Source organism: Euwallacea fornicatus, chromosome 13 (genome assembly GCF_040115645.1).
Source record: "Euwallacea fornicatus isolate EFF26 chromosome 13, ASM4011564v1, whole genome shotgun sequence".
Classification (NCBI taxonomy): domain Eukaryota; kingdom Metazoa; phylum Arthropoda; class Insecta; order Coleoptera; family Curculionidae; genus Euwallacea; species Euwallacea fornicatus.
The window spans coordinates 3,420,511-3,444,783 of record NC_089553.1 but is presented as its reverse complement, the minus strand read 5'-3'; the positions used below and the strand labels follow the sequence as shown (position 1 = coordinate 3,444,783).

General features: G+C 39.1%; 1 protein-coding gene and 1 long non-coding RNA gene across 2 annotated transcripts; one reads left to right on the top strand and one right to left on the bottom strand.

Moving 5' to 3' along the window:
- Positions 1–1,012: 1,012 nt before the first annotated feature.
- LOC136342784 (uncharacterized) lies at positions 1,013–7,452 on the bottom strand. Its single transcript, XM_066288928.1, has 2 exons — positions 6,359–7,452; positions 1,013–2,620 (listed from the first exon to the last, which is right to left on the bottom strand). The coding sequence occupies exons 1-2, from the start codon at positions 7,124–7,126 to the stop codon at positions 2,144–2,146; spliced, it is 1,245 nt and encodes a 414-aa protein (XP_066145025.1). The 5' UTR covers positions 7,127–7,452; the 3' UTR covers positions 1,013–2,143.
- Positions 7,453–11,963: 4,511 nt separating this feature from the next.
- LOC136342797 (uncharacterized) lies at positions 11,964–14,358 on the top strand. The gene is made up of 2 exons (XR_010732687.1): positions 11,964–12,081; positions 13,941–14,358. It is a non-coding gene; the product is annotated as an uncharacterized lncRNA (long non-coding RNA).
- The last annotated feature ends 9,915 nt before the right edge of the window (positions 14,359–24,273 follow it).

The following is a 24,273-nucleotide window of genomic DNA, read 5'->3' as shown; positions in this document are numbered from 1 at the left end:
CCCGCACCTTTCGAGTCGCCTACCTGTTTACTGCGCATCCGATGCTTTATCACGATATTAATATACGTTAAAAGGCTTTGCGCACATAGAACTTAATAAAACGCTCGGTTAAAATTGTCTGGACTGTGGATAAAAAGGATTTTTTTTGTAGCACAATGTTAGTTTTTGCTGATCTTCTTGCTGGACTGACCCGAAAGGGAAATTTACAAGGCTATCACTTGTGGCCAAAAGCAGTTTTTACTTAGCTGGGTTGATGCAATTCATATCATATGGCTTCTAATGGTAAATCCCATAAATGACTTTGTTCGATAAATGTAAGTAAACGTTGAATGTTCGTGGCTCCGGCAGTTACTGCGATATTTCCTTCAAATTTTAACGCGGAGATCCTCACTGATCTACTAGACAGATCACCTGATTTTCACGGTGTTCCTATGAATCTAAATCAGGTAAATCTAATCTCTCTCTCTCTCTCTCTTTCTGAAGTCATAACAAGTTAAATTTGGTCCCAGCGTTAATTGTCGCAGTTATTGGAGAAGGGAATGATAGATACAGGCTGAACCTGAAATCCCATCTCCGTTTACCTACTCCAGCGAATGGTGCTCCTAACAACTGAGTCTTCTCCGCTGCCTGTAAATTGGGAAACTCGAGGCAGTTTCTCCCATGTCAGATATTTTATTTGGGGTTTCTCAGACGGTCAGTGTATGAGGTGCCCTTATGTTACGCCTATGCACATCACCACCGCTTTTTTCGTAATGTATCGTTGATTTTACCACCAATTAGCATAAATTATTATACACTATTGCTCATATGTAGAAGAACTAGTTAAACACTTTAAGTGGTGTTGCCCTGAAGTAATGTTTAACGGCGGTTCCGGGGCGGAAGAGGGGAGGTGGTTTTAGTGGGTAGGCGGGCGACTTCGGCCATTTCGGAAGCTCGAATCCCGCACAACCTGGGCCCAACCAAACCCTGGGTCAGGTGTCTTAAGAAGAATTCCACCTCCTCGCAAACAAAACAAAAAAAAAAAATTTTTTTTATGAATAAAGTATATTTATTGTTTGTTTATATATTATAAAAGTACAAGTGCATTTTCCATATTTTCTGTTTATGACTTATTTGCAAACTATTTTGTTTTCCGTAGGGTTCACATGTAGAGCGGCTAATTTTCCTATTTACGTTAACGTGTAATATCGACTTTGCTGCTGATAGTATTGATTGAAAATATTTCAAGATGTCAAGAGGTGTTGATTCATCACAACACTTGAAGAAAAAATGTTTGCGAAAACTTGAAGATAGAGGAAAACAGTGAAAAATTGCGAGAAGTTGTATTGTTGCGTGTTTTGAGGGTTTATCAAAACACATTTTACGTAACGCAGTAAAAAGTTAATGTCCTGTCCATGAAAAGCTGCACCCTTCTACGTAAAATTGGCAAAAACCGTTAAAAAAATTTCACATTAACGTTATCTCCGGAACAATGATGACGTCAGAGCTTCTATTATACCGCCAAAATATGTGGAATTTCCAACTGGAGGCGACGTATCCAGACGTTTTTCATTGTTTTTATTCCAGATGGAGAAAATGACTTTACTGCGTACCTTATCTGCACACCGCATTTCTGTCACACCTCGACTCCCTACACACTTTCACATACAATTAATCTCGTTAAACAATTATAAATAATTTATATAAATATTCGTCTACTTATAAATAATTTTCAATATCCGTTCATATTTTCGTTCCATTTTCCAACGCGCAAACGCAACTTCTTCATCTCAACTATCTCTTATTAAATTTACATATTCGCTAGTGGAAAAACAAATAGAAACAAATCTTGATAAAGCTACTAAATACATAATAGGTTTAACTTATACAACGTTAGAGATGATTGATATGTATCTTGGTACCTGGCTTTGTTTTTATTGGTGCTAATAATTGAAACACCCACAATCGAACCAGAGATCTGCCTCATGCATGTCCAAACGAATTACTTTCTTTTAAATGGATCTCCGGTCCTGCTGGTTAAAAACAATTTATGTGCGGGAGGGTATTTTGTGCATTTAAATAACGTACGACATCATTTGAATAAAAGATTTTAAGGTACTTAAACATACTAATGAAAAATGCGATCTTACAAGAATCCTTAATTTCAAGCAGCCTTGTCCTCGGTGAGGATGCCAAACTCAAAGGCGTGATATAGTATATCATTAAATCTGGTTTTATAGGGGTCGCTCGCAATCACTTTCTCTACAAGATTTTTGAAGTATTTGGTTCCTTCCTCCATACTCTGTTTGGCCCCATCGATATCCGTCAGCAGGTCTACATACTCTTCTTTATCAAGAAGCTTAAGTTGCCACAAGTAAAATGCAAAAGTTACGCCCAATAAACCGTTTTCCTTCCATTCTTGGATCAATTTGTCGAATGGGAAGATTTCTTCGGGGCTTTCGCCGAAAGTTTTTAGAACTCTGGATAGCTGATTGTGGTAGATTTTAAGGTACTCTTCAAGGACATCAAAGTCGCTCTTAGAGGCCGACGAGTAGAAGAAATAGGAAAGGTCGTGCACCGGAGTACTTTCCCTGGCTAACTGGAAGTCTATCAATTTCACGTCCTCTAGATCGCCAGATTCCTTAAAGAAAACATTTTGATAAGCACTATAGTGACAGGGACAAGTAGCGTTTAATATACAGAGTGTTCCAGGGAACGAAAAATAAAACTTATGCATATTACATTGCTAATTAAATTTAGTTCACCGTTTGGTGACTGCGTCCGCTATCGCGGACAGCTGACATTTGGGAGTTTAAAGGCGCCATTGCGATTCACGAGTGAGGCGAAAAATTAAACATTCTTGAATGAAACCAGCTTATACTACTAACTAAAATAACGAAATAACTCTTTGTAATCGGCTTGCCCTCTTAGGCCCAGAGCGCTCAGAGGGCGACCCGTACTCCAAATATGGCGTAAGTAATACTTAGAAGAGTATAAAAAAAATTTACCGTAACGTTAACACTCTGTATCGCAGGACGAACGCACTTCTGGTTCAGCGCGGATCTAGACGTTGTATAAAATTTTTCACGATTTCATGTAAAGCTGACCGGGAATTGCAGTGTACATCCTGTATATTCTGAAAAATTGTATTGCGCTCAACTCATGCATAGGGGGGCATATTCTGCCCATAAGTAAAACCTTTTGCACATATTGCGCGCCAAGGGGTGAAACTAGCCAATTCTGCTTTGCATAAATTTAATTTTTTTTAGAAACGTTTCAGAACAGAAAATTATGCATTAAGCATTTTGTCGCAAAATTGTACGGTTAATTGCGAGGAAACTCTCTATTGGGAAATCTGCCAAGCATAACCGCTGAGCTAGCTTCTTCGGCAGTGCGCACGCGGGACGAGGAGACGGAGAGGTCTGCCGGTTCATGCGCTTTGAAAAAAATAAAAGAAAACATGGCCAACTCCAGACAAGATCATGCATGTTCGCTTAGTATGACCGTCGAGGCGTGAAAAAGATATAATATGTCTCCTTTTTGATGCTGTGTGAGTAAAAGTCCGTGTTTTAATCCTTAGCTGACGAATACTGCTACAGTCGTGGCATTATAAACATTCATATATTCATATACTACCTATTCATACTGAAAATCTCCATAAAGTCCAATGAAAGCAGTATTAATTGTGCACTTTTTTTGTTCTAATAATAGAGCAATTAATTTGTTAAAATTTGATCTACTGGTCATTATTCTAGGAAAATGCACTCGTTCGTTAAGCGTCAATTCAAGGAACCAAGGCGGATACTGGTGGCGTGTGACCTATTCTTGTGAGTGACTTGAAGAAAATATCCCGCGAAAATCGCTTAGAAGTGAATGTCTTGGTGAGAGCGTTACAGTCACTTTTAAATTTTTGGTAAATAGATTAATGCCCAATTGTGAATTAGATTCCTAAACTTGGTGGTAAGTAAAGTATGACCCCTAACTTTACGTTAAATAACGTGAACTAACCTTATTACATACCATTACATAGGGTACATTAATTTCTTTTGTTTCCAGTCATGAAAGCCTTTCATTGTGGATGCTGTTATGTAGGTCACCAGAATTTTGAACAGGACGCTCGGCATTAATCACCTTGTATAAAGAACATTTAAAACACTAAAAAGGTGTAATTTGTCTAATAGGAGCTCGGTTAAGTTAATTCACGCCGGTATTAATTTGTATTCCAACTTATAACGGTAAAAACGTAAATGGTTCATTTTTTCCCCACTGGTATATGGCAAATGGGAAATATACTTAAATATATGATACTTAAAATTTAATAAGCCAAAATAGTTTTTATTTAAATTATTATTATCATTTGACCTTTTTCCTGTTAATTGTCTCCGCCATTAACAGTAAACTTTGTGATTTTCTTATTTATTTTTTTTACAGTGCCATTGACTGATATAGTGATAACGACTTAGTGATATTTAACTTTTAAAGGAGTTCCTACCGCCATCTCGAAGTCTGCCGCCCTTATTGCGACAAATTCCTCACAAATTTTTACGAGCCCTCATACTAATGGGGATAACGACTCAAAACTTGAATGTTCATCATGCTGCAACCACCTTCGACATGGGGCGTCACTCGACACCTCTTCCTATTAAAAACCTTGAAGGCAACTCTCACCCCCTGTTCAAAGATCGAAAATACGGTCAAAAATCATCCCCCTCGAACAGAAAACCGACCGGTTCGAGCGAGTTGTACATTTTAAATACTGAAACTCGAGATGCCGAGTTTTCGTTGGGCCGCCCTGTAGATGCAAGGGGGGCAATCGAAACGATTGTTCAATCTATGACAATCTTATTATTCAGCTTCTCAATACCCCCATTTATGCGTTTTACCCCTGATGCTGATGATCACGCAGATGGTTGAAACGTTGAGATTACAAGGAGTCTCACGAATTGTCCCTGACTCACTAAATGCCCTGAACCAATCCGAAGAAATTAATAAGTTTTTAAGCTTTGAAATAAAAGTGGGACGATGTGATTTTAGGTCCGTCTGAGCGCTCAACCTCAGGTAATCAACGCTCAAACGAACGGATCAATGGGTTCAAGTAACGACCTCCGACACCTGGAACTCCGTAATTGGTAGATACAGCCTCCAGAAGCTTGGACGCGGGAGTCATGTTATACGTCAAACAGAGAAGCGAAAATTTCAATATAAGCACTGGTGAAGATTTAATGTGTCATTATACCACTTAAGTTAAGAAACTCCCAATGATTTGTTAAGTTCGATATGTGAATTACGGCCCTGATTTTTAAATGATTCCTAAGCTTGACCGAAAGTGTGGTACGAAACGAATTATATGATGCTTCGTTTGTGTTGAAAGCATTGAACCTCTCATGGACATTAACATGCCCGTATGAGTTAGCTGAGTCAAGCTCGAGCCCAGACTTAGGTAAACGCTTTGACCAATTGAAAAGTATTCTTAATATACATTTTAAAAAACCGTATACAGTGTGAAACAACTAAATGGAATAAACTCGATATCTGCATGTTTCGACATGTGCGAAAAAAATACCGAAGTACGTCAATTTTAAATTCTGAAATTATATCCTGCAACGTGAACATTTCATCCCTAAATTCCCTCCCTTCGGGTGACAGTTGCGACCCTCAAATTTTTAAATTGGGAGTATGAGGTTGTAGCATCTCATTTGAAAGGTATTTTCACTCGGCATTTAAAATCGTTGTGGTTTTAAATTTTATTACAAAAAATAATAGAAAAAAATAAATAAATTCATGTTATTGACCAAATTCTCAACGAGAAGCAAAAAACTTAATAACTAATACCATTTCGTTATGGATAATGGAATGAAACAACAAAACAAATCAACCTGAATGTACTATGAGATGTTGAAAATGCCAGCCTTGAACCTCATGGCAGTATCCGAATCGTAAATAAAAATTTCTTATAATGTTAATCAACATTTTAGGCGTAACCAATCTAATCGCAAGCGTTATTCTTTTTCTTAAGTCAGTTAGATAATATGGTTTTTAGTTTTGTACGCTACATCCTTGGCATACTCTCATAGGAAGAAGTCTAATGGAGCAAGATCGGGTGAGCGCGCTGGCCATTCAAGCGGCCCTCGCTTCCCTATTCGACGATTCGATTCAAGTACATTGAGGTTGATTTGTTTTGCAATTTCATTACATTATCAATGACAAATTAATTATCTAAACGAAGTTATTATAGAGAATTTCGTTAGTCACATGAATGAATTTTTTCCAATTATTCCATTTTTTTTTTTAGTTTTTGTTTATTCCATTTGACTGTTCCACACTGAATTTATCTAATAACGGACTGGTACAATAAACCCATAAAATATTAACAACTTACGGAAAATTTGAACAACATGTTGTTAGACCAGCAATCCCCATGGGTTAGGCATTTATAGTCACCCGCATAATACAATGCCTTCTGAATGGTTGGTATGACATTCTCAAAAATTTTACTGGACACTTTGAAAATGTCGCTTGTAGGATCCAAATCCCCCAAACAATTCTTTATTGCCTTTTCTAAGAAATCATTGGAGACATCCGAATCCGTGATTAAGGCAAATGCGTCCTGGTACTCTGCTTTAATTTCTTCGTACTTCCCGATATCTTGCTTCCGTAAAACGAACGACAGACCATGCAACTTCCCATATAAGTTAAAAACGAACTCCAGTTGGCTTTTGTTGAAGTAAGCTTTTTTGTCATGCAAAACGTATCCCTTGGGGTGCAGGTGCTCCAGAGCGATGAATCTGTTAGTGTCATCTGAGCGCGAACAAAAGTATTCCGGAGCATTGTCGAATGGATCAGAAAGTCCTCCTTCGCGCTGAAGCTGTTTCAGAGCAGGTAAAACTTTGCTGTAAAAGTTAATTTCGTTGCCAAAGACTTTTGCGTAATTGAACTCCCATTTGGGGGCCTTCTTGATGGCGACCGTGAAAGAGTTCCCTGAGTCTCTATCAATTACGTGGCCTTTGTAAAAATTGGAAAGAAATCCATCACCAACTGCCATTTTACTATCTGCCACGACTTTGTAATTTTTTATGTTTTGCACTTTAGCTACTTCTTCGAGGATGTCGGATATATCGTTATTTGCGTTAACTTCTGAAGGTGCCATTTTTTAACATTTGAGACCACTGTTGAAGCGCAACACTACATAAACTGTAACAATTACGAAAATTTCCTAATAATTCGTAATAAATAGTAAACCTTGGAGGTCGTGAATCATGATATGACGAATTTGATAAAGTAGAGATGTATTGTCTGATATATGTACGAGAGATAATAATATTATCACATTTGCTTTTAACCGGGCTAATTTACTTCGCACCAACTAAATCGTTATCTCCGCATTACAACTTTATGCAAAAAGCACTAGGTAACTTCTCTACAAGAGAATGAGATTAAAACTAGTTAAACCACATCACTCTATCGCTTGCTGTTAGCAATAATTACTAAATTGTTGTGTTGCAAATGAATATCCACCGCCACATCGTTAAGTACAAAAATAGATACGCAGTTCAGATAATTTTATTGAGATTTTACGTTTTTGACCTTCACCTATTGCCACGCAGTAGTTGTACATAAATACCTAGAACAACACATAAGCAATAATGTGGCACCTACAAGTGGCCTAAATTTCAATTAATGTCCGTTTTGAGCGATCGAAGAGTGTACGCCTTTGCCGTGGTTCCGCCCTGAAGGCACTGCACTGATTCGCGGCAATATAAATAAAAAAAAAAAAATTATAGTCCTGACCTGGACCTGAAACTTTGACAAAACCTTCCTCCGATTAAGTCTTTGGTAAATGCGTTGCAAGTTTCGCGAAACTACTGGCGTGTGCACAAACAGAAACTTAGAATATTCGGTGAGATTGAGCCCCATCAAAAATCCACTGAAGAGAAATATTCATAATCAAAATAATCCCCATTACCATCTATGGCTTTTTTCGATTTATCTGGTGGATGATGGGTGCCCTCGCGCTGGTGGTTTGGAGGCGAAATAGTCCCCGAGCCATTTTCGGACATCTTCAACTTTAGAATATCGCTGGTCAGATAGGTGAAGCTACATCGATCTGAAAAAGCGGAAGTCAGCAGGAGCCAAGTCTGGAGGACACGCCGCACGCTGCAGAATTTCCTAGCCTAATGAGAAGATGAGTTCCTGGGTCGGTTTTGCTGTACGCGATCGGGCATTGTCATGCAGCAATATAACTTTCCTACTTCCGTGGCTCCAGAGCTTCGCTTAATTTGTTATTTATTATTATCTGTCAGTTGCTTTGCAGATAAAAACTCTTTTCGACCTTATCTTGCCCCTAATTCAACCCTTATCGGGCATCTATCGATTTCACGCTTCAACCAATTAGATGTGCTGATAAGAATAAATCATTGCGCTGCGATGACGCATTACTGAAATACGCGGTTATTTAGGAATTTTTAATCCAAATTCGGAGGTCAATACCTCCTCGATCATTATCAGAATTTTTTTTCTTTTTAATCGTCATGTTTCGAGGTTCCCGTCACGCACCCGCTCTGTGACGGTTCTGTTACGACTATCCCTTATTTAGACTGAGAAACTTTTTCTTTCACTTACACCTTTTCAAGAACAACAGTGAAAATTTATTCCGGATCGACCTTACTTAAGCCCATTACGAAACCCTCAGGACCACCCATTCGACTCAAATCCTTTAAATATTTGCCGGCTTTTTTTTATCTCTCGACCAAATGAGGCTCATTTCAATCAAATAGTCAATTAATATTGTAAGGAACAAGGTAATTATGTGCAAGATTAATTATCAAACTTTTACCCAATCCTAATTGATACGTTCTGTTAGAAACTGATGAAGACATGTTTCCGTAACAACTACGCAATGTTTGAGCAATCTACATCTTGATTTATTGAACGAGAAATGATAACGAAAAAACGATGATTAAAAGAATCATTTTTTCCTGCTCCTGCGCAGATTTGACACAAAAATCTACTAATCATTTTACTTCACATACTTTTTTCAACCCCCCAATTGCGACCACATCGGATTTTAATTAGTAAAAATACTGAATTTGCCGCACAATTTCAAGGGAATTGCAGATTTGAACGCCTGAAACTGCTGAAGGCGATAAACCACCCTTTCTACACAGTGCGCTGCACAGCGCGCACAACTGCGCACCTCGCTTTTCAGCATTTAAAATGAAAATGTGTGAAAACGCTCGGACCCGTCGATTTTCGGTGCGAGGGAGATCATTTTTTATTGCATTTTCAACCCTCCAACATCAACCCTTGTACAGGGGTGACAGTCACCCCTCAAAATGTTCAACGGAAAGGGGTTACTTCAGGTTAGTGGTAAACGAATAGAGTGACCCCTCGCTGTAAAAGTGGTGGTACCCTGGCTACAGCCTCCTAGTTTTGAAGACACTGTCATTGAGCCTGTGGATATGACAGGTTGCCATAGCCTGGGAGAAATGTATCCCACTTAAAGCTTCAAAATGAGGGTGGAAAGTAAAGTTTAAAACTTACATATCACTGAATCGCTTTGACAGAGGCGTCACCAGTGGGGTTTTACCCTTATTCAACGGTTGGAGGATTGAAGATGCAATAAAAAATTCGACCGATCGAATCACAAATCGACGGGTTTTTTCGACTTCAATTCAAAACTCGACGGGACGTTTTTGCACGTTTTCATTCTACTACTGTGAGCACAAAATAAGGTGAGTTTTTCATTGAAACTTCAGGGTTTCGATAAAATCACGAAATTTTTTTTCCTGTAGCTTGATAGCACTGTCTGCACCATCTATGCGAAGCTTCACGTCAATATATTCAATTGCTGCAGGGCTACATGTGTTTTGCAAACATACAGAAGCGAGTTTTCAGTTTTTGCGTCGAATGATTTGTTGAGCAAAGAATTTGCATTAAATTTTGTTTGCGGACTAAATACTCTGCCGCAGAAACGTTGAGGATGTCACAGAAGGCCTATAGTGACACGGCCATGTCACGAAAAAACATTTACAAGCGTGAGAAAGACTTTAAACAAGACAGAGAAGGAGTTCGAGAGGAACAACATTTGCTGATCAAAGCCACGTCGAGGAAATCAAAGGTTTGGTACTCCAAAATCGTCGATTGACAATTTGAGACCTTGCTGGTGCTCGGGGCAATTCATCAGGATCAGCTCTAACCATTTAAAAAAATATTTTGTGCCTCAAAAGCGTCCAATCTCGACTGTTACTAAAAAATTATATATATATTTTTTTTTTGAAAAAGCGTCAGCGTTGTGTTCCTGCAAAAAATGGTTTCTGACTACTAAGACGTCATGAAACGCGTCATTACGGGAGACGCGACATCGATCTCTGCAGACGACTCAGAAACGGCCGAGCAGTCCAGCGAACATCGGGCAAAATGCCCAAAAATGGCCGAAAAAACCGCCCCAAAGTCGCTCAGAGTTCAAGGTCATGTCGACAGTTTATTCCATTATCGCAGTGTCGTGCATTATGAGTTTCTTCCGCCAGGCCTGACTGTCATCAACGAATATTATTTGAGCGTTATGTGCCGTTTGCGCGAAGCTATTCACCAGTCAAAATTGCGGCCAGACAATTCTTGGTTTTTGCACCATCCCACACTCTGTTCAAGTTCTTCGAGAAGATATTTGCCAAAATCTCGATCGATATCGTTCACACGACCACCATATTCGCCTGATTTAACGCCGTTGGACTTCTAGTTTTTCGACGCGCCCAAAAGACCGCTCCGGGGCCACCGTTTCAACTCAGTCGAGGAGGTGAAAGCCGGATCGAAGAGGGTATTGGACCCCATCCAGGAAAAAATTTCTCGGACTCTTTCGAAAATCAGAAGAAACGATGACATAAGCGCGCTGTGTCGGTCGGGAAGTGCTTTGCAGCCGATGAAACTTGTTCGAAATAACAAAGATGTTTCCTTTTACACGAAAATCACCTTATTTTTTGATCGCACCAGGAACTATTTAAAATCGAGGTGCGAAGTTTTCGTTATCCCCCCTGTATGACGCGTTACCTGGCAATAAGCATCACTTTTTCACACCTGGTGCATGGCTGTCGGTAAAAATCCTTTATGATATTAGTTTTCAGTGATAAAATAAAACTGGAAAGTATTGTAATGTGATATGATGTTCGTGTTTAACGTATTAAAATTACATCAGATTTCAATCGAAGCCGATACTCGGGCTGTATACTATACATAATTTCAACATTCTGGTATGACATGCATGTTAAGCCACTTTGTAATGCGATACAGTGGAGAACTGAATCAAACTGCAATAATTAGCAATCAGTTTTCAGACTCTGGGGCACAAAATGGATATTTGCACGCTTACATATGTCTAACATAATCAAGGTGGATTGGGTTTTTGTAGTGACACTAAGAAGCTTTGCTGATTAAATCCCAAGTGTAAAGTTGTCTTGCTGAAGGATAAGTAAAGGAAAAAAGAAATAAAAAAAATATACTACGAGACATTTTAATTAGTAGGAGTTACTTGGGCGGACAAGCGTTCGTTTGGTGATTAAAAGTGAATGCCTAGTTTAGTCTCGGTGTTTCTTCGTTGGTTTTAGGACAAACTCTGTACCCCGCACCTCAGGAATTCACTCAGATTTCGACGGTTTCTCAGCTCGTACTATTACATTTTTCGATGGCCTCCTCTCATACCGCACGAGAATGTTAAAATTTCAAAGAAAACCCTACTTCAGAATTCACAACAAGGATTCAAAACGACCCCCCCTATCCTAGTTACACAAATTTATCCTTTGAATCATGGAATCGCGCACTCATAAGCTGCGCGGATCTTGCTGCACGAAAACAGAGGCTGCCACCACCCTTCCCAACAGTTTCCCTTGGGTGGCTGCCCGAGTTTCATACCCCCAATGACTTGACGCAACCGCAGAGGAAAAAATCCAACGGGCTTAAATCGGGATTTCGCGCTGGCCACCTGGTAGGTCCGATCCGTCGCCCATAAAAAAGATCGTTCAGGTCATCCTGCATGGTAAGGACAAAATGTGCGTCATTGTGGAACCACATTCTGCCCGATGGGTCAAGAAATACGCCTTGTGAAAAGTTTAGGTAGATGCTAGCAGCTAATCCAAGTGAAATCAGTATAGGGCCGATTGAAGTCGCCAACAGTACCCGCTCGCATGTTAATAGAAAATAGGTTTTGATGATCTCTTACCCGCGCGGCGTGAGGACTATCATCGCCTCGTATGTAGCTGGGTGATTATTGAAGCATCCGTTCTTGGCGAAACAAGCCTCATCGCTGAATAAAATCATCCAACCAAAGTCCGGTTGGTTTGCGGTGCATTGTATTTAGGCCAGGACTCCCTCAGTTCCTGCCTGACAGTGGTGACTGCCTCACTCGTCACCCACGAAGTAATCCACTTACGCTGGCGGGGTTCCTTACTTAAAAGAAGGACCGCATGGGCTACCGTCAGGAAATAATGAGGGTGCAAAGGTTGGAAAGGGTGAAGAGACACTGTCACACCATGTTCACTCACAAGGCTAGCTGTTGTACAGGGTCTTGACCGGCAATCAAAATATTGACTAAGTACCCGTATTCAAAGTTCGATTTGCAACAGCACGCGTCAGAAGTTGTTGAAGTTTAATGTGGTTTTCGATGTTGCAAGAGTTGAGAGATTGCTTGTTGCCGTGCCGAGGAGAGGTGCCGTTCCTCCTACAAAGTGATGAAGCTCCTGTCTTGGGTTTTTTCTCACGAATTCGTGGGAAGGGCACCACCTTTAAGCTTTCGAACAATTACCTTATCGCTGCCGCCCTCTGTTTCTTGGGCCACTTGCGAGGGTCGATGGGGGATATTCCATGCTGATTTACCATTACTCTGTTTTCTTTTTGTTTCCTAACTGTAAGTCATAAATCAGGAGAGAAGTAAACCAGATGTACGGAACTTAACTCTGTACCGGTAGTTCGGCACGTGATGGTACGTTGAGGATTGAGGTCTGTTTTATTTTTCTTTTTGGTCACTGTGCAAATGTTAGGACACTACATCACTGCTACATCGTTGCAACAACCATTAGCAGAAATGTACTCGTGCCTGATAATCTTGGTGCTTGCACTGGTTAAGGTAGTAAGCGGAAAAAGCTGCTTGTGGAGCACCCACCACACTGTTGGGTGGGCAGCACTCATTTGACTCGCTATTGCACTCGTACTGATGGCGGATTGTTCATTAATTCGATGCAAGACCTCTTTTTCAAGAGCTAATTCTCGTGTAGTTTGTGGATGTCATCGGTTCCTTAATCTGCCTTAAAACTGTCCATTTTTCGTAATCGACGATGGATTATTGAAAATGTGTTTAGAGATTGATATTGACGATTCGGAAAATACTTAGCTTCTCTAGTGTCGCATGTCGCTTCACCATAAACCAGAAGCATGTTTGCAAACCATTCAAACGTAAATTGGATCATTTTCACACTTCAAACGTGAAAATTTGTCGCCAGATGTGCAAATGCGAAGCATTTAATTTCCTGTGATTACACTTAATATCGATTTTCAACAACATCGATTTTAAGTATATAATTAATAAGCTTTAAGTTAAAGTGTTTTTTCTCGTTCTATTCACTTAAGTTAAACAAAAATGACACTTATGCACCCATACCATCTTAAAAAGTGCCAGCACTGGGTCCACAAGGTTACCAGTCACGGGTGCATTTTTGCTAATTGTTTACGCAACGAAAATGGACTGAATTTTGGATCGACATTTCTATTGAGCGATTAGGCTTCTCACTAAGGACGACTGCTCCAATGCTTGCAACAGCCATATATAGAACGATCTCCATCTTCACGCCGCATGGATCAGAGTTCATCAAAACCAATTGTCCCTTAACACGTGGGCTGGTATTGTTAACGACTTTTTAAATGGCCCGTTCCTGCTTCCACCTCGACTCCCTGATAACACCCACCTAAATTTTCTGCAGGGCGCATTTCCTGATCTATTAGACAGAATGTCGTTCCAACGTGACGCTGCACGTGCACATTTTGCCCGTCCTGCGCAAGAGCATCTGAACGAACATTTTTATGAGCGGTGGATCGGAAGAGGCGGACCTATCAGGTGGCCAGCGCGAAATCCCGATTTAAGCCCGTTGGATTTTTTCCTCTTGGGTTGCGTCAAGTCATTGGGGGTATGAAACTCCTACAGCCACCCAAGCGGAACTGTTGAGGGGAATGATGACAGCCTTTCTTTTCATGCAGGAAAATCCGCACAGCTTACCATGGATGCGCAATTCAATAATTCAACGAAGAAATGTATTTAGTCAGGTTGCGGGGTCGTCATTTTAGACCTTCATTATACATGTGTTTTGCGTTGTCTTTAATAAAAATGAATTCAATATGGAAGTATTTTGGTTTCAATTAGCTAACATTACGGTTTTAAACAAAAACAACTCTGGAGCCAAAATGGTTCGTGTTCGACTAGGGGTTTCTATGCGAAAATCGTTCACCGCAAAGTCCCCTATGGCCTCCTGAAGTTTGGCCTAAGCTTTTTGGAACGCTATACAGGGTGTTCCTTAATGATGTGCGGACATTTTAAGGTGGGATTCTACATGAAAAAATAATTATTATCATATAAACTATGTTCCAAAAAAGCTCCGATACGTAAATACGAGGTTGGGGCAAAGTTTTGGAAAAACAATTGGAATTTTATGAATATTTCCGAAACCGCTTGAGATATCTCAATGAAATTTGGTATATAAATGCGGTTTATAAAGGGGCATTAATTGCAATTAAAACATGCAGTTCAAGTTCAACGCTAACTTATTTAAAACTATTTTAATGAGTCAAATAAAACTATAGAAAATTTAACACTTTTATGAAAAATTCAAATTAAAGGCAACCCCATGTGGTACGTACTTCGACCAGTTACAGTAAGTTATAAACCAAATTTTCGGATTTTCTCTAGTTATGGTTTTCCCACAATCATCAATCGACGGAGTGCCCGATGGAATATCCCGTATGCACCTTATCATTGGTAATGGACAATGACCCTTGAGTATAACATTATACTACCTTTTTTTGCCCATATTCCCTCGGGAAGCGAACGTCTCCCTGGCTAGAATAATGGCAATCCTGAAAACCTCATTTAATGATATACTATTGTGAAATTGTTATAGACGTTACTTCTCGTTCCCCTAGGGCTCCTGCCTCGCTGTGCTACCTTACAGACAAAGTATCCTGAAACATGGAAGGAAGGAGTAATTTAACTGAAAATCTGAACATAAGGATATATGAACATAAAGACATACATTTTGCTGATACAGGAGCAACCACGCCCATACCTCGATTGACAACCGATTACAATTGGTAAGTAGGGGTTATTACTGGACAATAGCTTCGTGCGATCCGTGACCGATTATATTACTTTTGATATCAGTCACGATGCTTTTTTACGTTAAGTCATTTCAATAAATTGTCTTATTGAATTTTAAGCATTAATTAAACATCTTTTCTTCAGATGTTAGGCTTAGAGCGCATGCGCGATTTTCTGTGGTGCGAATGAAAATCCGATGCGTAAAGGGTACAGGGTGAGTCGTGACGAAACCCACATAGAGCAGGATTTGTTGAATTTTTCTCAACGGTTAATAGTTTAGGAAATACTCATCTCCGAAATTGGCTTGTAAATTTCCGAAAAACGACATATTCCAATGATGCGTCATTGCTTTATTGTTATGAACATCTGCGATTCGTAGAAATGTGAAATCGATAGATCAATAAGGATGAGATCAGGGTTCGAGTACGACCTAAAAGTTTTTGGATTTTTTAATCTGTGAAGTAACTAACTATCGGACAGTACCCTTTAACGGCACTTTTAAAATGTTTATTGGTCTTCAAAAGCATTATCATTTTTGATAAAATCGCAGTTTTCTGAAATAGAGCAAGGTAAATCTAAAGTGGTTTAAAAGGATTACTAGGCAGAAACGATGCGATTTTCGACTGGTAATCTATGTGCAATTTGCCAAAGTCCTTGCCAGATAACCTAAACGTGGCATTATATCAACGAGATTAGTTGTTTGATTTTTTTTCAATTTAGGACTTCGAAGGTCAATACCTCTTCAAGTGTTGACCGTAGGAAAAACACCAGCAAATAATTTGAGGTCCTCTACATGCACCTGCTCGTAACTGTATCACACCCTGTAGAATCACAAATCTCTACGCGCACTTGACATCTTTCTATCGTACTGTAATGCTCTTCACTGCCCAAAGAAGGCAATAGAGCATTGGGTGCATCCACCGTTGAGCAGCAGATCGCTAAAAGGGCAGTTTTACACACTTCCTCACAAATTAGTGGAATGTCCTCGAAGGTTCTTCCACTTTTATCGTTGAGTGCAAACAGTGTTAACGAACTGCTTGGGCTAGAGGGCAGACTAACTTACCAAAACTTGGAGACAGGCTGTATCAGCAAAGGAACATTCGTTCCTCTAATTTTTTATCATAAAATTCAGGTCTGTTTTCTACCGCTAATGTGAATTGTTCATTGAATTCCGATGGCATTCAATACGTTAGACGTCCCACTGATCAGCGATTAAACCCTAAAAACATCAAACCCAAGGCTAAGCATGGAGGAGAATCGGTGATGTTATAAGGATGTTCCAGCGGTTTTGGTATTGGCTTACTAGTGATAGAATAAATGGGATCGTGGACAGATTTGTGTACGGGGATATACTTCAGAATGTTATATTACTTTATGTTTACCCTTAAGATTCCATTTTGAACACGAAGACGATCCCAAACATTTCTCAAGGTTTGTTAAAGATTATTGAAGAAGAAAATCCGTACCGATTTTGAAGTGGCCTTCCCACTCGCCCGATCTAAATCGCATAGAAAACCCGTGGAAAATTGTTGATCAGGGATTTAGAGACAAAAATTATTCAAGTCGTGATGAACTGTTTACTGAAATACGAGAAAAGTGATAAAATATCGATTCAGTAATATTAAACAAATCGATCGAATTAATGCCGCGTCGATCTCAGGCAGTCATTGAAAATAATATTTATAAATAAATAAATAAATAATATAAATAAAATAAATTTTTAAAAATCACCTAATGTTAGTGCCTTGGAGAACATTTCAATTAATTTTTTGAATTAATTTCAAGGAAATCGTTATGTGTTTATTTTTAATTTTATATTGTTTATCTACTTTCGACCAAAAATAAATTTTTTTATTGACAGTAAAGTAACGTTATCAACATTTGTTTATTATTTCTTATACCGTGTTTTGAGACAAGTAACATACATCCAGAGGAAACAGATCAATTAACATATGCATGATTTAATTGAAAAATTCCGTTCGGCTATATACTTTTAGCCACTACTGTTCACATAACACTGGGAGTGTTAGGACCAGTAGCCGTACCATACATTCACCATATCGAAAACATGCTTTTCCAGCAAGACAATGCACAGCCACATATTGCCCGTGTAACTGTGGCTCGTCGCAATGTTAATATGCTTGCTTGGCCTCCACGCCCTCCTGATTTTTCCCCCATAGAACAACCCGATACGCAGAGTAGTTACCACCCTGGAGAATCCACCACGTACTGTAATAGAGCTTCGAAACGCAATTCTAGTTGCCTAGGTTTCGGTATCTAACCTGGACTATTTGCTAAGAAGCATCCCCGAACGAGTTTCTAAGGGTGTAAATTCGCAATGTAGTTACACGCATTACTCGGATTTTAAGGAATTTCTCGATTTTGGTCGACTCCCACGTAACATCGTTTATTTTCTATAGTGTGGCCAACGTATTTGCAAATTTTCGGTAAAATACATGAGTTATTACTAGGTGTTGCAATTTTTATGGCAGGGAATGTACTAGCACGTAGTTGAAATTGAAGTGTTAGCTGAGGTTCGCTGCCAAAGCACCAAAAGAAGAAACCCCAGAACTGCAACAATATAAAAAACTGCAAATGCATGTAGGTCTGTGGTAGTTATGAATGGTTCATTCCAACCTACGACAATCGCAAGAAAAATAGAACGAGCTGCAACTTTTTAATCGCAAGTACGCGCTAAGCCGTAACATGCAATTCGATCGTAAAGGCCTGTAAGCTTGATGGATCTTAACTAAAGAACCTCTTGTAACTTACATTCATTAAATGGTAGCAGCATCTATCAAAATTAGTCTACGGCAGACGGAAATGGCTTTTCGCTCTATCCTAAAAAGACTAACTCCTCTAAAGTATCACCAGTAAAACGTTATGAATATAAATTGGATCACTTGTGCCGTAAATCATGCGACCTCATGATAAATCATGTGTGAGAGCTTTTGTAAAATGAAATATTTCCTCTGCATGGCTAATAGAAGCACGAGCCGCATTTAGTTACCTTCGGTTATAGGCGCAATGGAAATTACGACCTGCGCATAGCACACAGGAATAATTAAATTAAGACGTATCTTATTAACTGCTTGACTGAAGAAGAAGCAACGGGAACTTCCATGTGTACAAGCTGCCTGAAAATTTATCGTACAAGCGTATAAGTTACAATAATTGTCTTAGTTATTATGGTTAAGTGTAAAACATTTCTTCGCCTACATTGGAGCACAATCCTGTACCCAATTAACCGTGGTAGATTGTATACGATCATATTACCTCTGAATTACGATCAATGTTAACATGAGCATACGTAGATCAGTGGCGTTCATCGTGAGGACAAAAATCCCCGTTGTGTCCACGATTGTTCCAACGATTTAAATAAAAAAACCGGGCCCTCTATCTTATGTAGGAATAACCATACAATGGCCTAATAATGTATGCCTTAAAGCAGTTTCAGCTTAAAGACGCGCATTTTTTGAATAGCTGCAGTTCATTACAAGCAAACACAATGCGCATTCTGCTAATGCGTTGAATTCGGAATATTCGGTTTGAAATTACCACCCAGTAAATTTAAACAGGCTTATTGTGCAAATTTTATGGCAGGAGGATGTTCTTACAACGGGCCAATGATTGGAAATTACACAAAGCTAAAGCATTCTAAATCAATTTCTAAAGTGACATTAACATTCGAATATGGCCTAGAGACAATGCCCCACCATGGCCAGTGTGTGTTTTATAACCACATAATAATGGAGAATTTATGTAGATTTCCTGCTTAATTACAATCATCAGGCAGTAAAACTTTTAAGTCCCGATTCTTTAAAGTCGTATAATGAAAATATATGGTGCATCGAATTACAATAAAGCTCCGATGGTTTACTAGGCGAAACGACTTTAATAGATCGTAGCTGAGATTGTTATAGCAAAGAGCGTGATTAAACCGGAATTGACAGTTACGAGAGAACCCCCCGCGACTTTGTAGAGTTCACTCGTTTCTCTATTAAAAAACTCTTATATCAAAACTTCTCTAATTAAAGCTTAATGACCACGATGTCCAAAGCCAAATCCCCAACTTATTTGAATATATGAGGTGCGGAACGCCCGGGACGGGAGAGAACACAAATAGGAATGTAAACTCAGTAACGGAGCAGTAATTAAGTTTGAAAGATGCAATAAGCTGTAAGGGCTATACAAGGTGTGCCAAGACTGCGAGTATACAGGGTGAGTCGGAAAGAGTGAGTCAACGCTAACCGATGCACGCGAGACATCGATATGTTGTGATTGAGCTCGACACGGCCTACGCCAACGTCGCTGGATTGAGAGATGCAACGTGTGCAAAGTTCGAATTTCATTCTGGAATTTCGCAATAATCGAAATAAATTTGTGAGTTCGGCGTGAGAGTTACGCATTTGAAGCTCGTTTCGAGATTGCTCCTAGAGGGCGCCAATTCCACCGTATCATTTAAGTAACTTAAGCCATATTTTTTTAAGCCACGCTTAAAACGAGTCGGGGATTTAAAATAATCCGAAATTCAACAGAGAAAACGTGCTCTCGTTTAGGTCACCTAAATCTATCAGTTTCTGAGTTATTTTGCATTTAAACGGTTCCATGCTTTTTCCAAAAAAAAAATCGGACGCAGATATTGCTATATTTTTCTAAATCAACATTTGCCAAATTTCCCCGTTACGAAATGATTTTGCTATTTAGCTTGAGTATTGATTATCAATAGTGCAAAAGGATTAGCTAGTAATCAGAAACTGCCGCGGCAGGATCCCTTTTCTAACAATGAGATGCGCGATGCGATTTGTATTTATGCTCAGGCGAATTTTAGCCCCGAAGATATCTACAATCATACCCGAGTTTAAAAAATTTTACTTTGAACACACTGTATATCTTAAAACGGCGACATTGGTCTAAACCGTGTTGCACGCAGTCACAATATTTTGATATCAGCATCTCCAGTGCAGTGTTGGCCCGTGCTTTCTGACTCACTCTGTATAACTCATTTCCAATAAGAACTGTCATGGTCCAGTTTTCAGTTGTTTTAGAGGTATTCAGATTCTATGCTTTTTTTTTAATTTTTAGCGGCATTGTTGCATATCTAGTGACAAAAGGAAAATCAACGCGCCCCATCTCTAATTCATCATATTAAAACAATAACAGTGGAGCCGTCATGATTAGCAACGAAGATTATGCGGACAAGGTTTTTACGAGGGCAGTTTTTAATGTTTTGCATACTGAACACAGATGGCGACGCCAGTTAAATGTCACTAATAAAGCTTAACTTCAATCTCTAGTTAACTTAAATCTAAAGTTCCAGCGCGACACGTCAAAGTTGTCAAGTTGTTCGAATAATGGACTTGAAGCGGGGAAATTTTCGACTAACAATTTTTTACAGCTTTCGATGACGATTATCTGAACAATGCCGAGTTGATTTGTATTTTTGGCAAAAAAGCGCCACATCAGTCGACAATTCCCCGTTGGTGTGAAGAATTCGAACGTAGACAGATGAGTCCGACCGACAATCCAAGAGCGGGTGCACCCAAAACAACAGACGCCCAGAATAACGTCAATGCAATGCGCAAGCGCACCGAAGAAGATCGGCATGGGGCATGTGACATTTCAAAGACACAGATTCAAAAATGTTTGCATGAAGAATTGGTAGGAAAACAATTAATGCCCTGTAGGATCCCGCATCTGTTGTCCGTATAACAGGAAGAAACTAGAGTCAGTTGGTGTCAAAAAACTCTAGGCCGTTTTAACGTTGGATGCCCTAAAAACGTGCAGGAGAGCGTCAGCGGTGATGTATCCTGGATTTGCTCATGTAAACCCAAAAGTAAACCCAGTCGTCTCTTATTGGTATTCCAGGGCGAAAACAAACAACAAAAGTCATCCGTCCTCGGAGCATTTCCAAAACGATGGTCGCGACGTTTATCTCAAAAACACATCATGTAGTAACAATTCCCCGGCAACATCAAAGAACTGTAACTGCCGATTGGCATACAACCATTCGTTTGTCGGAAGTTATCGCTGAGCTTAGAAAAATGAATCCCAAACGACGAATCATCCTCCACCAAGGCAATGCACAGAGTTCGCACACAGCTCGCAAGACTGAAGAAGAATTTTTAACGCAACAAAACGTCGACTTGTTCGACCGTCCTCCGTACTGGCCCGACTTAAGTATCATCGATTTCTTTATCTTTCCGGAAACCAAGATCAGGCTGCGTGATGAAACGTTCCAGTTCCCAGCAAACGCAATCGACGCCTTCAAAAACGTCATTTTCGCTGTTCCAACAAGCGAGTGCAGTAACTGGTTCCAGAAATGGTTCTAGCCCATGCAAAAGTGCATCGATATTCGTGAAGAATACTTCGAAAAATAATAAAGTCTTCAAAAGTTATGTACTATGTTATATTCCAGCTCTATATGTAAAACTTAAAAAGACAGCCCTCCTATGTATGGACTCATAATTTTGCTAATGGTAATTCGCTTGAAGCGGTTAGGGCGTATCAACATCAATTTCCAGAATTACAAATTCTCAATTATTGAACATGTGTGAAAGTCTACCAAACTTTGAGGAAAGCTCGCAGCTTTGTTTAATAATTTTCTATGTTTTCATAAATAACGAAAAATTCAACAAATAATTTAATTAATATTATTTTCATATCAAATTTTATATCTGTCCATAATTTAATACAACCAAGAATTTTGCATAAATTCGTCAAAAATTTGAGAAAATGTTGGAACAGGTCAAATATGGTTTTTAATCTTGCATTTTTTCACATAACTGACATGTATAGAGGTTGCCTCATGTAGTATACGTAATAAATAAATTTATTTTTTCAATTTTTTCTTATGAAACCCCATGTATGTTATAACGTTTTGAATTTTGCGAACAATTCTGAACATACTCTATGCGGCATACTCGTGTGTAAGTTCAACAGTTCCGGAATTACTTCCGCAATGTGGCTGTTGGAGTGGCCTGCCACACCGCCCGACCTCACCCTAATGGACTTTTTTTGGATGGAGTTGTCCGAAACAGAGGGTGTATTTGAATAAACCCGACAATATAGAAGAGTTAAGAAATAATATTACTTAAGAAGTTCAACAAATACCTCCTCAAATGATAAAAAAAAGTTCTTGAGGAATTTGAATTGCAGCTTGCCCACTGCCAGGTTAGTTCGGGATAGAGTTAAGTCAACAGGGCTCAATTGGGACGTTTAATACACAAAATTACAGTAGTTTGTATTGTTGTTTTTTAAGTATTAATAGTTCTATCATTATTTCTATTTTTTGTAATTTTTTTCGAAAATTTGAATTTAGACGTCGACATGTCACATGAAGTATGTTCGCAATTTCGCAAAGAACTCAAAAACGTCGTAATATACATGGGATTTCATAAGAAAAAAAATACATTTATCTACCAGATGGGTGGCCCTGTATACATGTCTGTTATGTTAAGAAGTGCACAAATAAGAAAAATACTTGACGTGTTCCAGCATTTCATAAAATATATTTCCTTCAATTTTCAACGAATTCAGGCGGAACTTTTGGCCCTCTGTGTATACCCGCATGGGGCACTATTTCTAAAAAGTTGAAAAATCCGTGTTCCAAACGGTTGGTCCATCTAAGCTCCCATGAAGAAAACAACGAAACTTGATGAATGTAAGAAATAAAAGAAGAAGAGCAAATTTGTAACTACAAGGAAAGTAAAAACGCAATAATGACGTCTAAAGACCTTTTATTTCCATATTTCGTCCATCTACTTGATGAAGAAACTATCAAATCCACCAACGCAGTATCTCGCATATAGGAGCAAAAATAAACATTTTCACAATTTTCCTTTTAGCTGCACCTGTGACGTCAATTCTTCGTGATTAATCCAGTTTATGTTATTGTTTCCTACACTGTCTTGTCTGATCACGAACGATCACTTAGATATAGTCAGCACATTGTCAGTGGCTCACCCAGTACAAAAACTTAACTGATTCTTCGTTCTTTTACACCTAGATAAATGTTTATGGAAACCTTGCTCCTATAAGCTGACTAGTACTTCAAGGCTTTGGCCAGAGGGCAGCGGATATGGATGAAAATCATACAAGACGAACACAAAATCCTTCACGGCCCACAGCATTATTCCTCAGTGTACGCTCTCTGCACAAAAAAAGTATTTTTTTCCTGGTGGTACCAGTAAGGCACTTTGAATGCGAAAATCATTAATTTACGCCACCTTTCAGTACTGGTAAAGAAAGCTAGTGGTTTCTAATAAGTTTTGACGAGATTTGTGTTGGCACCCACGCCATTGTGATTTGTTAAATAGCATGGAGAATCTTAAAAGGCAATTAAAACACCTCCGATCGCTCAGAGCTCTTTAACTAATTATGGGACGAGCTTCTAAAACAACATGCTAATGGGACTTTTTTTGCTATCTGGAAGCTGGGGGGTTCCACCCAAGTCAAGCTTATGACCAACTTTGTCAATCTTGCGGCGATGAAGCGAAGTCATTCAATTGGAATTCATCAGTCTGTTACCTTTATCGAGGTAATTCCTTAGATACCATTTATCTCGAGGCGTTCTAGGCAGAGCAATTTACCCATCACTTCTTTTTGTTTAATAAACGACGCCAAACAGTGAGTTAATGAAGCTTTTTATGTTGCCTATCGTTACAGCTAATTTTCCTCTAGTGTGCTCTTAAGGAGCCATTTTTTTTTTCTATTCACTAGTTGCGTAATGTGTTTATTTACTTACCAGTTTATTGCCTGGCGATAATAGCACACAGTCGACAAATCTGTCATCTAATCAAAGTTTGAGATTGGGTAATAAGTACCAAATTACACCACAATGATACAGTACTATTTTCCTTTCAGTACCTGTATATCACTGTATTGGAAACTTTACTTATATGATGATTTCGACTGGATAAATGCATCAGTTATATGGCGTTTGA

Bases quoted from the DNA above. Each gene is read 5' to 3' on its own strand.
- LOC136342784 (XM_066288928.1), bottom strand. From the start codon at position 7,126: ATGGCACCTTCAGAAGTTAACGCAAATAACGATATATCCGACATCCTC. The intron at 2,621-6,358 runs GTAAGTTGTTAA...GTTTTCTTTAAG, and splicing joins ACATGTTGTTCAAATTTTCC to GAATCTGGCGATCTAGAGGA.